The sequence below is a fragment of the Castanea sativa genome, chromosome 5, assembly GCF_040712315.1.
Source record: "Castanea sativa cultivar Marrone di Chiusa Pesio chromosome 5, ASM4071231v1".
NCBI lineage: Eukaryota > Viridiplantae > Streptophyta > Magnoliopsida > Fagales > Fagaceae > Castanea > Castanea sativa.
The window spans coordinates 22,238,002-22,253,309 of NC_134017.1; the positions used below are offsets into that span (position 1 = coordinate 22,238,002).

A 15,308-nucleotide genomic window follows, 5' to 3' on the forward strand; every position below is an offset into this window, starting at 1 on the left:
TCCACCTTGCCCAACTAAAGGGCCTGAAACAATAATTAGGGACCGAAATTGATCTAGTCAATGAAGTTAGTATTTTGGTCAAGGGTCATTTTATGGGTTCTTCCTTCAATTTTATACCATTGTAAAGTTTGGATTCGGAATAGAAAAACCTCCATTTCTGAAATGAATAAATACGGGTATTAGTAAAGGATCTGGTTTAGAGTAGGGCTGTCTTGGTGCAATCTTAGGTAAAAGTGTGAGGCTGTTCAGGATGATGTCCTTCATCCTGAACAACCTTACATGCCCTTAAAAACTAAAAATATGTATTTGAAAATATGTGTGAAAATAAGTGTAGATGAAAAGGTGTGTGGAAATACGTGTAATATTGTTTAAAAACTAAATACATGTGTTTGAGTAAGTGTACCAAATGGGGCCATAGTTTCAAGTGTTGAAATTGTGTTTTGATTCTTTTTTTGAGAGAGAGTTTCAACTTATGGCGTCCGCTCCTGATGATAGTTCTTTATCATCAGACCAAGACATAAATAAGTTTTTGTTTAAGTGGAGATTAAACTCCAGATCTCTTATTCAACTATCAGAGACTTTATCAATTGAGCTAGCTGAAACTCACAATATAAATTGTGTTTTGATTCTTGAATGCACGATTTGAAGGAAAATGCTAGATTCACAATACCAAGTTAAATATTTATTATTAAAACAATATTATTTTCCAAATTAGCACCCTTCAATTTGGCTAAATAAGTGTTTTGAGAGTTGCAAAGGGCCAGCTTATCAGACAGCCCATAAGAGGAGCACAAAACATTTCAGATACGAGCCTACAACTTGAATTGGAAATTCTTTATTGACTTACCAAGCGTTCTGGTTGTGGTCAGGTCTTAACATTTGAAATTTTATAACGCTAATTAGCTTTGGCTTTAAGCTGAAAAATACTAGCTTTGGCTTCACCATCCCAATGCAAGCTTTCCCACCATCTTTCCTCTCCGCTAATTAGCTTTAGACTGTTCCTTGCACTGTTGGAATCAAATGGCAGCTTCTTTAAAAGTGGGCAATCTTGTACCTCAATCTTTATCAGGAAAGGAAAGGGCAAGGCACGCCAGTATATTCTTTCTAGGCTTGGTAGGAAATCCAAACGTAGAACCAAAAGCCTTGAGAATATCTCCATATTTTCTTCAATTTCCTTAAATCCCAATAACTTTCCTATTATTTCACCCAATGACTCACAGAATACTAATTCAAGAGTTTGAAGTCTTCGAGCATAAATGAGCCACCTCACATCAGACAAGAATCTACAACCTTTAATCACTACCTTGCTAAGATTGCCAATGTGCCCTGTTCCAAGGGTAATCCTAAACTCTCGTAACTCTTCACAATTACGAAATTCAAGATCCTCCATTTTTCTCACAGATGAAGGTGGTAGTTCAATGGAGATCATATCACTGAAGCCATCGAGTGTGAGTTTTCTTATGCACCCTAGTAACTTCTGCGATCCCAATAATATTTGCAGGGAAGTGGCCTCGTGAATGGCAATGCAGATTTCTCTTATGTGTTGTAAGCACGCCAATTCCTTTAACAAATATTGTACGTAACCATGAGAATTTAAGGCTGGAAGAGCGTCCAACTTACTAAATACTTCCAGGAACTGAAAGTTTGATATCATTGCCGTTGGAATTTCCTGAACTTTATTTGTATAATTTAATATCAAACACCGCATTTTTGTAAATTTCTGAAGTACAGATGGCAAATCGGGAATAGCAGTATCAGAGAGATTAAGGTATTCCAAGTTGATTAATTGACCAATCTCCGTAGGTAACTCATGTAAGACTGAACTATTTGACGAGTCCAAAAGCCTCGGAGCAGACATCAATGGAAAGAATGTAGCATGCAATATTTTTGACATAAGATCCTTACAAATCATAGTCCAGAGATTGGGTACCTGAGAGATATTTCCAAGGAGATCGATCTTCTATGGATGAATACGGACGCAAGACTTTTGTGAGGAGATCGTGTATGCTGTGATCCCACAACGACATCCTTTTTACTTCATGTAATCTTCTCAATCCGCGTGCTTGGTTATCTCTTTTTATAAAAGAAAAATACTAATAAATGTCTTTAAGACATTAGTCAATAATTTATTTTAAAAAAATTTGTATGAAAAAGAAAAAATAATAATATTTTGACAATTTTTTTCATTTCTCATAAAAGTGGTGTCAAAACTTTCCTAAAATAAATTATTCATTAATACCCTAAAGGCACTTACATGAAACTTTATAAGAGTGCAAATTTCTCTTGGCATTCCTTCCAAGCCATGTCACGTACCATGCCATGCATCCTAATGAACTCTTCTGATTCACCACTCTCTTAATAAACATGCCCGCTTTAAATCTCCAATAACTAATTCTCCTTTAAGGCGTAAGTCACAATTTATATTTGCGTCTTCATAAAATTCATCTAGAAACCCTTTTCCTATCCAGTATTCAATAAGTTCTTTCCTGATTTCATGGCATTCTGGAAATAGACAACAATACAAGAAACAAGACTTATGGGTAACACTCTACAGTCCAACATAACTAAACTTCAAAAGCTCGAGAACGGAGTCCATGCCTTGAAATTGTGATGGGGTGGTTCTCAATACGTTCAACCCAGATACCCATTCATTTCGATCATTCCTACTAGCCATTGTACCCCCAACAGTTATGAGTGCTAGTGGCAAGCCGTTGCATTTTGCAACCATATCTTCTGCCAGTTTGGATACTTCTGGATTAGAATTTAGAATGGCCTCACCCACGACCTACCTTCATCCTAAACAAATGCAATGCTTCTTTTGGTGTTAAACATCAAACCTCAATCTTCTGTTGAGCATGCATCCATGAGGCCATAAACGTCAATTGATCACGTTGCAAATACTACTTTGGAGTCTGGACTGATTCCGATCGTTTGGAAGAGGAACTCCTACTAGACTATGATCAAGTTTCTGCCATATGTCATCTAACAAAAACAAAAACTTTTTTCCCTGTAGCCTTGCAAGTATTCTTCGAGCGTTTGTCTGCTCACTATCTGGACTCCCTATGCCTCTAGAGAGGTCCAATTTATCCATAATTGTTTTCTGAACCATTTCTAGGGCTGGTTGTTTTGATACCAAAACCAAAATCACTTCACCAAAATCATGTCTAACGTTGAAGAACTCATTGTTTAATTTGTAGAGAAGAGTAGTCTTTCCAACACCTCCAATTCCGTATAATCCAATAATTCCCAATGTTTTGTCTTCAATACAAATCCGGACTTTTTGAAGCGTGAAATCTAAACCAACAGTCACGCTAATAGGTATCTTCTCAACTGGATCATGACCCTTCTGAACCACTGCATTGAATTGACCTCCTGTCTTCAGTTTCTCTACTTCTTCTAGCTTTTTTCTTACAATCGCTCTGAGTTTATAGTTTGACCTTGACAGACAATTTTTGGGACAAAAACCTCCGAGACACTTGTTCCGATCTTGTTCCTCACCGTCTTTCAGAGTTCTGCTCACATCTTTTTCCAATTTCGGAATTTGTTTAAGCCAACCAGAAACTTGGTTGGTACTCTTCATCTTTTTCGACACCCTTTGCTTCACATCTTCATAAATTTTCTTCAGTTGCCAAAGCACGCAAGGCAAGTAGATATGTAGATAACAATCTGAGTGCATCAAAATTGAGGCCTCAAAAGGCTAGAGGCGAAGAAACAGACTTAGCAAACTTTTAGAATGATTTGGAAATGGAGGAAGTAGACGACAAAGCCTACTTAAAACTCTCTCTCTCTCTCTCTCTCTCTCTCTCTCTCTCTCATAGCCCAACAAGGAGCGTACGTCTCAAGGAAGAAGAAGACGCAAGAAAAGTTTCAAAAACTCACCCAAATGACATCACTTGCAATGGTCCAAAGATTCGAGTGTTGCTCTAGGATCATGTCACCCTTTGTGAAACGATGTCGCTCTGCATCTTCCTTGCGATGTCATTTCGGTTAATGAAAATAGCAATCCCTCCATTCGCCCAAGCAAATTTGTTTTTGTGCCAAATTTCAACCCAATAGAAAGGCCCACCCAAAGCTTGACCCCATGGCCATAATTTCATCCAGTTAATTACCCGATTTGTAGCCTGGTTTAAAGGTCAAACTGTAGTTGACTTTGACCTAAGAATGGACCCATGAATAGAGCTGGCATATTATGATTGATGCTAATAAATATGATATCAATAATGTGACGATGTAAATATCAATAATTGTGAGAAATTATGTCTAAAGGTTTCTTTTTTTCATTTTTGACCTTTTTAGGTTGGAAGTTGCTAGTGTTACTCTTCTTATAATGATGACCTATAGTAAGTGATACATGGTTAGTGACATAATTCCTGTATTCACAAAATTTTCAGATATTCATAATCTATGTGTGTTAGTGATGATATAAAAAATAATAATTTAAAAAAAATAAGAAAATTAAAAGGAAAAGGAAGATTAATTAAAGATATGAAAATAAAAATTATAATAAAATTAATCAGGCCAAGGCACAAAATCTTGCTTTCTCTAAGGAGATTCTAGTCCTTTGTAGCTGACAAAGTCCCCAAATCGGACCCATCATTGACATCATATTTTTACTCAACAATATTGTTTTTCACCTAAGATTTATAGTGAAATTGCTATGAAAATGTTATGGATGTAAGCAAGGTTGTCAAAATCGGGATCCTACGAAGGATCGTGAGAGGTAGGTAGGATCGGAGATCGTAAGATTGGATCGTGGATCGTAAGATCCTACCTATTTTCAGATTTTAAGCAAAAAACCTATTGATTGTGACTTTGTATGTTATATAATCACTAAAAATATGAATCCATCCATTAAAAAAAAAAATTGCATCATAAAATGTAATTTGCACGCACTACATCATTCTTATGTCATTCTAACGAAACAAAATATATTTAACTTTTGACATAATGTATCTAAAAAGTTCAGTATATGTTTAATTAGCAACTAAGTACCAAAATATTATCTACACATATGGAAAATGTTTTCCAAATTCTAAGTTTCAAATCCAAAATAAGTTAGGCTAGTTAGTATATAAAAACTAGCTAACTACAAATTTACAATATGTAATCCAAAAGAGAATTCTCAATCTAAGGTAAACTAGCTAATTAAATAATGAAGATTCTGTTTCATAATTTTTCAAATTTTACTTAATTTAGTTAACAAAATAGAAAAATAAAAACCTTAAAAGCTTTGTCAAAACCACATGCACAACACAACAATATGGAATCAAGCGATCAAAGTACAAATAAATGATAAACTACTAAGTACTAACTACCAAAACAAATTACTAGAAAGCTTAAAGACAGTGATGGCTCATGGCAACATCATTGAAAGGGCTGAGAGGTGCTGGGTTTTTGACAATGGAGTAAGGAGGCGTAGGATTAAGGTGTTGGGTTTTTGACTAGGTTTTTTTTTTTTTTTTTAAACATTAAACTTAAGTTAAGAAAGCTTAAAGGCAGTAATGGCTCACCATTAACAAGGCTGAGAGGTGCTAGGTTTTTGACAGAGGGTTGAGGAGGCGCGGGACAAAGGTGCGTGCTGGAGCTTTGTGTTTCTAAGTAGTTTAGGTTTTGTTTTTGAAAAGGTTAAACTTATACCATAGGTTTTTTTGAGATTTTATGTTGATATAGGGTTAAATTTGGGATTTCAATTCATTATTGGGCCTCTAAAACTCGTTGGGCTTGTGGGTTTAGGTTTACCCAAATGAATCCCACTTTAAAAAAAAAAAAAAATTCAAGCCAAATGGTAGGATCGGTAGGATCCCATACGATCCTACGATCCTATACGATCCTACACGATCCTACCTACGATCCTAACATTTTTGTAATCCTGCTACGATTTTAAAATTTTTGGTGAGATGGGATCATAAAATCGTGCGATTTTACAATCCGGATCGCAATTTTGACAACCATAGATGTAAGATTACTTGATCTATTGTTATAAGAATAGCCTTATCTTACAATTTGGGACTTATCAAAAAATAAATAAAATAGTGAATGATATCTTACATTAACCTCAATTGCAAACTGACTTTAGGGGTTCTCAAAGTATATTGTTTATCTAAAGGAAAATTGCTAAGTTATTATCAATTTTACTATAAATATATTATTAATTGATGTGCTAGTAATGATTGTGATTAGTACCAGAATAATTTTTTTTTTTTTTTTTTGGTTTAAAAATTGATATGTGTTTGTGAAGTAGATATAGTAATAAAAAAAAATTGTAGTAATCTTTATATTACTATTTTCCAAGGAAGATTGGTTAAATATAAACATTATCTAATTATATACAAATTATGCTACAATTGAAAAAATAATTACATTAAAATTTTCAGATCCCCAAATAGTTGCTGGATTGAACATAGCCAGAGTATTCCTTAGGCGACTCCACTTTTGTCCACGTGTAATTGATAAAATCCAACATGTAAGCCAAGTGGGACACACCAAAGTTTGAAGACTCAATCACCATTAACTTTTCCTGCCATGTTGTCATATAAGTCACATCACCCAACCCAGCAAGCAACTGAGCTACTATCTTCAAAGTGTCTTTATCTAGTGTCGCCACGTCACTTGCCCAATACACGTACAACTTTCCATTGTCACCTGCCACGCAAGCCTTAGGACACATGTTGGCACCAAAGTAATCCTCCTTCACTCGATCCCACTTCCATGTGGAAAATTCAAAGGCTTCATCACTTCCTTCAAATCCACCTTGTAATTCCGTACAATATCCACCAATGACATGGAGCTTGCCACGATGGAATATTACTTTGCACTGGTCACGCTCCTGGGCCATGTCAGGTAATGGAATCCACTCATCTTTTGTTTTGTTATATCATATGCTATCACAGATTTCAGTGCATTCTTGTCATCATCATGTCCACCCCTGCAACAAATAGTATTTGATCGTCATCACACACACATCCAAAGAAAGATCTCCCCACACCTGGCATATCTACACCACGACGCCACGTGGCCGACACAAAATTATAAATATACACATTATTGGACACGTTCCAAGTTTTCGGGTCCCACCCACCTATCACCACCAAATCCGACCCAAGACCCGCCAACCAACAAAACATGTTCAGCCGATTTGAAAGCCCGGGCGGGGGCAACTCGCTCCAAATACCCGTTTTGGGCTCATAGACTGTGAGCCCATAAACCGGCGTAGGTGGATATTTTGCTGACTGGCAATCTTGGTTCCCGTTAACCCGTGCTTCAACCATTACAATGATGGATTGGCTATAGCTAGCAGCCTTCCTATGCTTAAGAAATTCTGGTAACTCAATCTCTACCTTCCAACCTTTGCATACAAATGCAGCCTTGGATAAGTGATTGTATGGAATGCGTAAAATATATTCATGGGCAATGTTTTTTGGAAGACCCGGAATCAACTGATCATTATTCATATCTAAGAATATAGTTTGCAAATGAGTAGGAGAATTTTTGGGATGTCTAAAGGTTTAGGACCTAAGAAAGAGAAGAAGAGAATAAATTGAGGTGACCTCCTGTAGAGGCAATGTCTTCCTTTTTATAGTGTGCCTCCGTAAGCTTTGGAGAGTCGAAGAGAAATCAAAAGGTACGTACGCGCGTGTGAACGTTTGCTTGTTGTGCGTGTCTGCTCCAACATAACACACGCTATAAAGGAATCGGATTTTTCAATGTGGTAATAACTTACAATATCATTGGTTGTGGTTCCAAGCCAACTCAGATTCACACGAAGCCAAAATTGTTTAAAGTTAATCTAATGGTCATTTTGGATGAACTGTTTGGAACTATTATGTCTTTTGGAGACTCCAATGTTCGCATTGATTATGGAAAACCAATCAGCATACATTGTTGAGTTCCTCGGAAAAATAATAATAATAATAATAGCATATGTTGAGCTACGTTAGCTTTGCAAGTGTAGCCACCACCTTCACCACCTCACTTTTTTATGATTACCAACTTCACAGCATCAAGGCACACGAAAAAAATGAGTATCTAAAAGTAGAAAACAAATTGCGGTGTTCAATTTCCTTTAGAAAACTACATAAACCTCAATGCGAATTCTACTTGGCTTCATCTCCATGCATGTATTATTACGAAAAGATTGTTATGCATCTTGTATTAATGTATTTAGACAAAATGACGAACTACGCATTCTAGATTCTTAGACCCATTTTCCCTTCCATTTATACTATGAGCAGTGGTACGAAATTTTTTATATTAGCTGCACCTACTGGCTTCGTGGGAACTTATATGCACACAAAAATTGAAAACGTTGGTGCAGAAGTTTCAATTTGCCGTCCAATTAAGTTACATTGAATAGTTATAGATTGTGCAGTTACCCTCAGTTCGTAAATTCTCATATGCGCAGAACTTGGTTGAGTTTGGAATTATGAGCAGATTGAGAGTTTCCATTTTCATGTTCCTCAACGAAAGAAAAAGGAAGGTATCGAACGGCAAACGTATAAATCGCATTGCTTTTCCCTTGAACCTATATTTGGTTCTAATTTCAAAATCAAATACCACAAATGTGAATATTGCATTGACCTCGAAGTTAGATTTGGTTCATAATTAATCAAACACAACAAATGGGAAACATTAGGAACTAATTTTCTTTTCCTTTAGTTAATTTTTACGCACAGCTTTGTAGTTTCACTGTCACTGGTAATAATTAAAGAATCTCTTTTATTTTTTTGATAATTCAAAAAATTATATTTGCATAAAAAATGACTAACCAATTGAGTTACAAAACTTTTGACCAAAGTTTTCATTTTACATAACTGTTTCTTGTCTTATAAGGATGAATTATATTTGAAGAATAAATGACAAAAATGTATGGGTTTTTGTTGGGAAAGTGTCATTGAGTTTCTGGGCAAAGGCTGCATTCAGTGATTGGCAAAAAAAAGAAAAACACTGCGTGGGACGAAAAGAACAAGTTTGGTCACAAATTTAAAAAAGTAACAACTAATGAACCAATATATATACTTCATGCGGAAGAGCATGGCACTTTTTAAAAAGAGAATTGAAATACTTTTAAGGCATAAATTAAGAATAAAAAAAAAAATAGACTTTTTGTTTATTTGCTTTAATGTTTATAGACTTTTTCTATTAAATAAGAAAGATTCATTGTATAATTTTTTGTTTTCTTTGGTTCAATGGTCCAAGATAAACCTCTTGCATTTCTACTTCTTTATATATAGACCACAACCCTTCATGTCATCTCATCTGAAATACATCCAGACCAAAAATGATGTTACTTATTTTTAACATTTCAATGACACCTACCTAGCTCCAACTTCGTCGTCCCATCTAATCTTAATCCATATGAGTTGGCCATAACAAGGGAAAGATGGTTTGCTTTTTTTTATTGAGATGACAGATTATGGCTTTGATGTTGAGGTCTATAGATGCTCATTTTTTGTGGAAGCCCAGCAATAGGAGAGGCCCAAAGGCATGGGCAGAAGAGAGTGGGATGGAAATGTCATTAAGTTAAGTGGCAGGAATAATAAATAATGGGTCCATAAAGCAAATGAATGGACCCTGAAGACATAAATGGGCCTAAAAAAGCCCAAAAGAAAGAAATAACAAACTCATGGGTTGTATGGATGTAGAAAAGTGAAAATGGGCCACGGCTGTCACAGCAGACCCAAGGCAATGTAAGTAAAGAAAGTAAGGAGTAATGGAGAATCCATGAGTCCAAGGAAAAAGTAAGAAGCACTTGGGCCAGGGAAGCTCTATGAGTTAGTAAAAGCTCATGGGAAATACAGAATCGGAAAGGGCCAAGGATGCCCCAAGAAAGTAAATGAGCCAAGGATGCCCAAAGGAAAATAGGTGGGACGAGGGAGCCCGCAAGTAGCAAAGGACCTAATAAGTTTATTGGGCCTTTAGAGAAAGAATGAATAGAAAAGCCCGGAGAGGCCCAGCAGACTTGGGTCAAGCAAACCTCACGGCAGGCATAGCAGAATGATGCGGCAGGAAACAAATAACAAAGGCTGGAAGCATAAGAACAGCCCACAATTGGGTAAGGCCCAGCCCCTAAGAGAAGCAAACCATAAATACGAAGTCAGAGAAGGCAGCCCACGCCATAAGAAGCCAAAGATGAACGGCAGACGGGGCAAATTGACTTTCAGATCGCGGAGACACATGAGCAGCGGGCAGAACTTGGATGAGCATGAGGCAAGGCATGCGCAAGGCCTAGGCACCATCAACCTGTACCCAGCCAATACAAGAAATGGTGAGGTCATGGGTCAAAGGTAAAGGGGGTATGGTCTGGCGGTGGGGAGGGAGAAAAACTCATTTTTGTGTTTCCTGCTCAAGTCTTTTTGGAGGCAATGTCTGCTTGGATGACATACCACCCAAAAGAGGCAAAGCTAAGTTGGAACCACTAGATGCATGCCATGAGGGACAGAGAGAAGGAGAGTACTTACACCGTGGTAGGTAAGAGTGCCACGGCGAGCAAGCAAACAAAAGAATTTTCTTTGTCTGGTGAAGTAAGATGGCACGGCCAACACAGGTAAATGGCGCTGGCTAGGTGACTAACTAGTCAGTAATGGTTGGCAAGAACACCCACATCAGACAAAAACAATTAAAGGCTAAAAAGGTAAAAACTCGCTACAACTGGCCCCTATTTAAGGGACCTTTGATGTGCACGACAGGGGGGACGGCAACCTCTTTGCTATAATCACTAGAATCACAAAGACGGTGAGAGTAAGAAAACAAGAAGAAAAAGAAAGAAAGGAAAGAATGAAGGAATAGAGAGAAGAAGTAAAAGAAGACAGAAAGAACAAAGTGGTAGGCATGCACCAAATGGGTCAATCCCCTTCTCCCTCTCCAACCCATGCTCTCTGGTAACGAGAAAAGACCTTCTTAAACACAAGTCATTTAGACCCGCCCCTTCAAAGCAGTTAATTTCTCCTTCAGAGAGGTTAATCAAGTTGAAGAGGTGATTTCCCTTCTTGACTTAGGCTTGGCAATATAACTTAATATAGCAGGCTGACATTCATTTCCTTTAAGCTTACTATTATTCATTCAATTCATATTCTATTGTTGTTGGTTTTCATAAAACGGGCATCCCTTATCAAAGCCCATTACTTGCTTCTGTCTGAATCATAAAGGAATTTATTATTATTATCTTTATTATATCTGTCTACCATAGTTAACGTAACAGTCCTGCCTGCCATGGGCATGTGATCAAAGCTTGATTAACAAGGGCATTGTTTGCGCACAAGCCGGACCAAGGAGGTTTGCTCTTGGACCAGTTCCAACTCCTTGGACCAGTTCCAGCTCCTTGATCCAGAAATCTTCGAACTTAGTGCAATGGTAGGCGCCCAGCCCAACATTTGCAAAAAAGGCCCACACATTTAAATTGACGACTTCACTAGGGAGTTGGAAAACAAACGGATACAGAGATCCTCGCAAACAAATGCCGCCAAAATCCAGGACAACACGTAATATGAGTGCTATCCCCTCACAGACTGAGTTAAGGCCAACAACACCTCTCAGCCCAATCAGGAAGAAAACATCAATGAACTGGGGGCTAAACCCCAACCGCAGGCAAGGAATCCCGCTGACGGTATCAATGCTTTTGTTGAGGTTCTACAAGCACTACAGCACTCACAACAGCAAATGATGGAGGAAATACATCAGTTAAAGACAAAAAAGACCAAGGAAAAAGGAAGCCAGCATGTCCCATAGCATGCAATTGGCAAAGAAGAGACGCCAGTCAGAGGCGCCCCGCAGACTGATGGACAACACTATATCACCATGGCTGAGGTGGCAGCTCTCTTAGAGCAGGAGAGGGCCAGAGCACCCAAGGAAAGGTTCTACACACGGAGACCTTCTTATCCCTTAAGGGTGCTTAGCAAACCATATTCTAAGAGATACGAACCACGCGCTTTTGTGCAATACGACTGCAGGAAGGGCAGTGCTGTCGAGCACGTGAGCAAATTCATTGATACTCTTGGCCAATATGCGGCAAACGAGGACTTGTGTCTGCGGGAGTTCTCAAAAATCACTATGCGACTGTGCCTATACCTAGTACATAGGCCTAAAACTAGGATCGATCCCAACCTGGGATGATATAGTGGATGTATTTTGTACTAAGTACTTCCACGGAGAGGAAACAGCGATGCTTGCCACTTTGCAAGCTACTAAGCAAAGAAACGGAGAAGATTTAATGGAGTACATCAAGAGATTCAGGGACATAGCGCTGGATTGCTATAACCATTGTGAGGAGAAGACATTGGTGGAGATGTGTATGACGAATATGATCAGAGAATACAGAGCTGTTCTGGAAAACTTGGAGATTTCCCAGTTTGCACAGCTATTACAGAAAGCTAGAAAGACCACCCAATCGGTGAAGCGAAATTCTGACAAAAGGAACGCCCCGCAGGCTATGGCAGCATCCACCAACGAAAGGAAGAGAAAAACAGACGGGAGGGAGTACAACACCCCCCCGCCAATACCATGCACTCCTACGGAGCAGGATGTGCTTTTAGACAGGTGGATAGCAGACGGAGTTTTTAAACCCAATCAAGTTGCCAGGGAGCCCACAGAAGAGGAGCGGAAGGACCCACGCTTTTGCCACTTGCACAATTATGTGCAACATCCTACTGCAGAATGTTGGGCGCTCCACAAGCTGGTGCACCTCAGGATAAAAGAAGGGACCTTGGAACTGACACAGCAGGAAGTTCAGAGGAACCCACTCCCGAACCATAAAGGGAAGGGTGTGGCGGCGATGGTAATCTGTGCGGACCCAGGGGAAGACGAGGAGGAAAACCCAACCCTGCCTGCCACAGCAATCACCATCTTACAGAGAAGCTCTAAGTTCAAAAACCTATTTGACCAACTAGGTCTTACAATGAAAGAGCGAAAGACAGCTACAGAGGCCCTAGTAGGCATTGCTTTCGGGGCAGTGATAAAATGCTTGTCAGCAGAAGTTGCGAATGATAGGGCTCTCCTACAAGAATCAACTGAAATCATCTTTAGTGATGAAGATATGGAAGTAGGATGCCCTGACCATAGGAGGCCCCTTTACTTAGTTGCGTCTATAAATCAGATCCCCATCAAGAGAGCCTTGATGGATACCGGCGCCTCGGTAAACCTGGTACCATTAAGCACCCTACAAGCGGCAGGAATTTTAGAAAGAAAAATCCAATGGTGTCCAATGGAAGTAACAGGGTTTGGTGGAAGCGGTGAATACACAGCTGGCCACATCCAACTGTGGTTAAAAGTGGGTCCTATAGCCTCTTTAGCCCGGTTCCACGTGGTGAAGATGGGGGTTTCATACCATGTGCTCTTAGGGAGGCCATGGCTACACAAGTACCGGCTGGTACCATCCACCTACCACCAGTGCGTAAAAAGGAGGTTAAATGGCCGAATGATACGTATAACGGCAAACCCATCTCCATTTAAGCAGGCAGTGGCTCATTTAGTAGAAACAATGTTCTACAACCGGTGGGCACCATCTGGGTACCATTAAGCACCTTGTAAGCGGCAGGAATTTCAGAAAGAAAAATCCAAGGGTGCCCAATGGAAGTAACAGGGTTTGGTGGAAGCAGTGAATACACAACCAACCACATCCAACTGTGGTTAAAAGTGGGTCCTATAGCCTCTTTAGCCCGATTCCACATGGTGAAGACGGAGGTTTCATACCATATGCTCTTAGGGAGGCCATGGCTACACAAGCACCGGCTGGTACCATCCACCTACCACCAGTGCGTAAAAGGGAGGTTAAATGGGCAAATGATACGTATAACGGCAAACCCATCACCACTTGAGCAGGCAGAGGCTCATTTAGTAGAAACAATGTTCTACGACCGATGGGCATCGTCTGGGGAAAGCTCAGTATCAAAACCAAGGGGCACCTTTGTCCCCAGATGGGAGGACGTTCAAGATGACCCAGAGCCTGATCTAAAGGAGTTACTTTCTCAGAAGAAGAAGAGAAAAGAAGTGCCTGCCTTAGAACCAAGCCATACGCCACAATGTGTCAGGGTCCGAGGACCTGATAATAGGATCGTGTATAAACTATGAAGGTACGTGGGGTCCACGAGTGAAACACAAGCGGGCCCCAGACAAGAAGGGCAGCACAAAAGTCTGGTGTGTTGCGTAACTCAAAAAGGCTCAGAAGGAGGAAACTGTGAAGAAGAAGACGAGGAGGTTACGGCAGATAAGGATGTACAGGTTACAGCAGAAGAAAAGATGGAGGAAGTCAACTTAAGACCTGACTCGCACGAGCCGAGGCCCATCCTAATCAGCTCAAAGTTGTCAAAAAAAAGAAAAATCGGAGTTCATACTACTGTTAAAGGAATACAAAGATGTTTTGCGTGGAACTACAGTGAAATGCTAGGATTGAATCCTGGGCTAGTAATGCACACGCTGAATGTGGACCCAGAGGCCAGGCCAGTTGCCCAGCCTACCAGAATTTTCCACACTGAAATAGAAGAACAAATAGTCAAGGAAGTGCAAAAGCTGTTGGCCACAGGATTCATCAAGCCTATTCAACATCCACGTTAGTTATCCAACATTGTGCCAGTGAAGAAGAAGAATGGGCAGATAAGGTGCTATGTAGATTTCAAAAATCTTAACAATGCCTGCCCAAAAGATGAATTCCTACTGCCAAACATGGACCTACTAATAGATTCCGCAGCGAGAAATGCCATGTTTTCCTTTATGGACGGGTTCAGTGGATACAACCAGATCAGAATGGCTCCAAGGGACGCGGAGAAGACTACTTTCAGAACACCTATAGGCAACTTTTACTATACAGTAATGCCATTTGGGTTAAAGAACGTAGGTGCGACTTATCAGAGGTCAATGATGGCTATATTCCATAACATGATACATCGAGAATTAGAAGACTATATGGATGACATAGTGGTGAAGTCAAAGAAGCGGGAGGAACACATCCAAGTGTTGACGAGGGTATTTGAAAGATGCAGAACTTTCAAGCTTAGAATGAACCCCCTCAAATGCGCATTCAGAGTATCTTCAGGAAAATTCTTGGGTTTTTTGGTCCATAGCAGAGGAATAGACGTAGACCCAGCCAAGGCTACATCCATAGCCACTATGAGGCCCCTAGCCATAGTAAAGGAATTGAAAAGTTTTCTAGGAAAGGTCTCGTACATTCGAAGATTCATCCCCGAACTGGCATCCATCACCTCTGCCTTCGGGAAATTGTTGAAAAAGGGGCAAAGCCTTGAATGGGGGGAAGTACAGCAGGCAGCCTTTAAAAGGCTACAGCAAATTATGATGAATCTCCTTACTGTGCAAGCTCCAGT

General features: G+C 39.6%; 3 protein-coding genes and 1 pseudogene across 3 annotated transcripts; 1 reads left to right on the forward strand and 3 right to left on the reverse strand.

Moving 5' to 3' along the window:
- Nucleotides 1-895: 895 nt before the first annotated feature.
- Nucleotides 896-3,676, reverse strand: LOC142634933 (disease resistance protein SUMM2-like; annotated as a pseudogene).
- A 2,694-nt stretch (nucleotides 3,677-6,370) lies between these two features.
- On the reverse strand, nucleotides 6,371-6,835 carry LOC142634935 (F-box/kelch-repeat protein At1g15670-like). The gene has a single exon (XM_075809166.1). The coding sequence runs from the start codon at nucleotides 6,833-6,835 to the stop codon at nucleotides 6,371-6,373; it is 465 nt and encodes a 154-aa protein (XP_075665281.1).
- A 58-nt stretch (nucleotides 6,836-6,893) lies between these two features.
- LOC142634936 (F-box/kelch-repeat protein At1g15670-like) lies at nucleotides 6,894-7,451 on the reverse strand. Its single transcript, XM_075809167.1, has one exon. The coding sequence runs from the start codon at nucleotides 7,449-7,451 to the stop codon at nucleotides 6,894-6,896; it is 558 nt and encodes a 185-aa protein (XP_075665282.1).
- A 4,706-nt stretch (nucleotides 7,452-12,157) lies between these two features.
- Nucleotides 12,158-13,510, forward strand: LOC142634937 (uncharacterized). Its single transcript, XM_075809168.1, has one exon. It carries the CDS (start codon nucleotides 12,158-12,160, stop codon nucleotides 13,508-13,510), a length of 1,353 nt encoding a protein of 450 aa, XP_075665283.1.
- The last annotated feature ends 1,798 nt before the right edge of the window (nucleotides 13,511-15,308 follow it).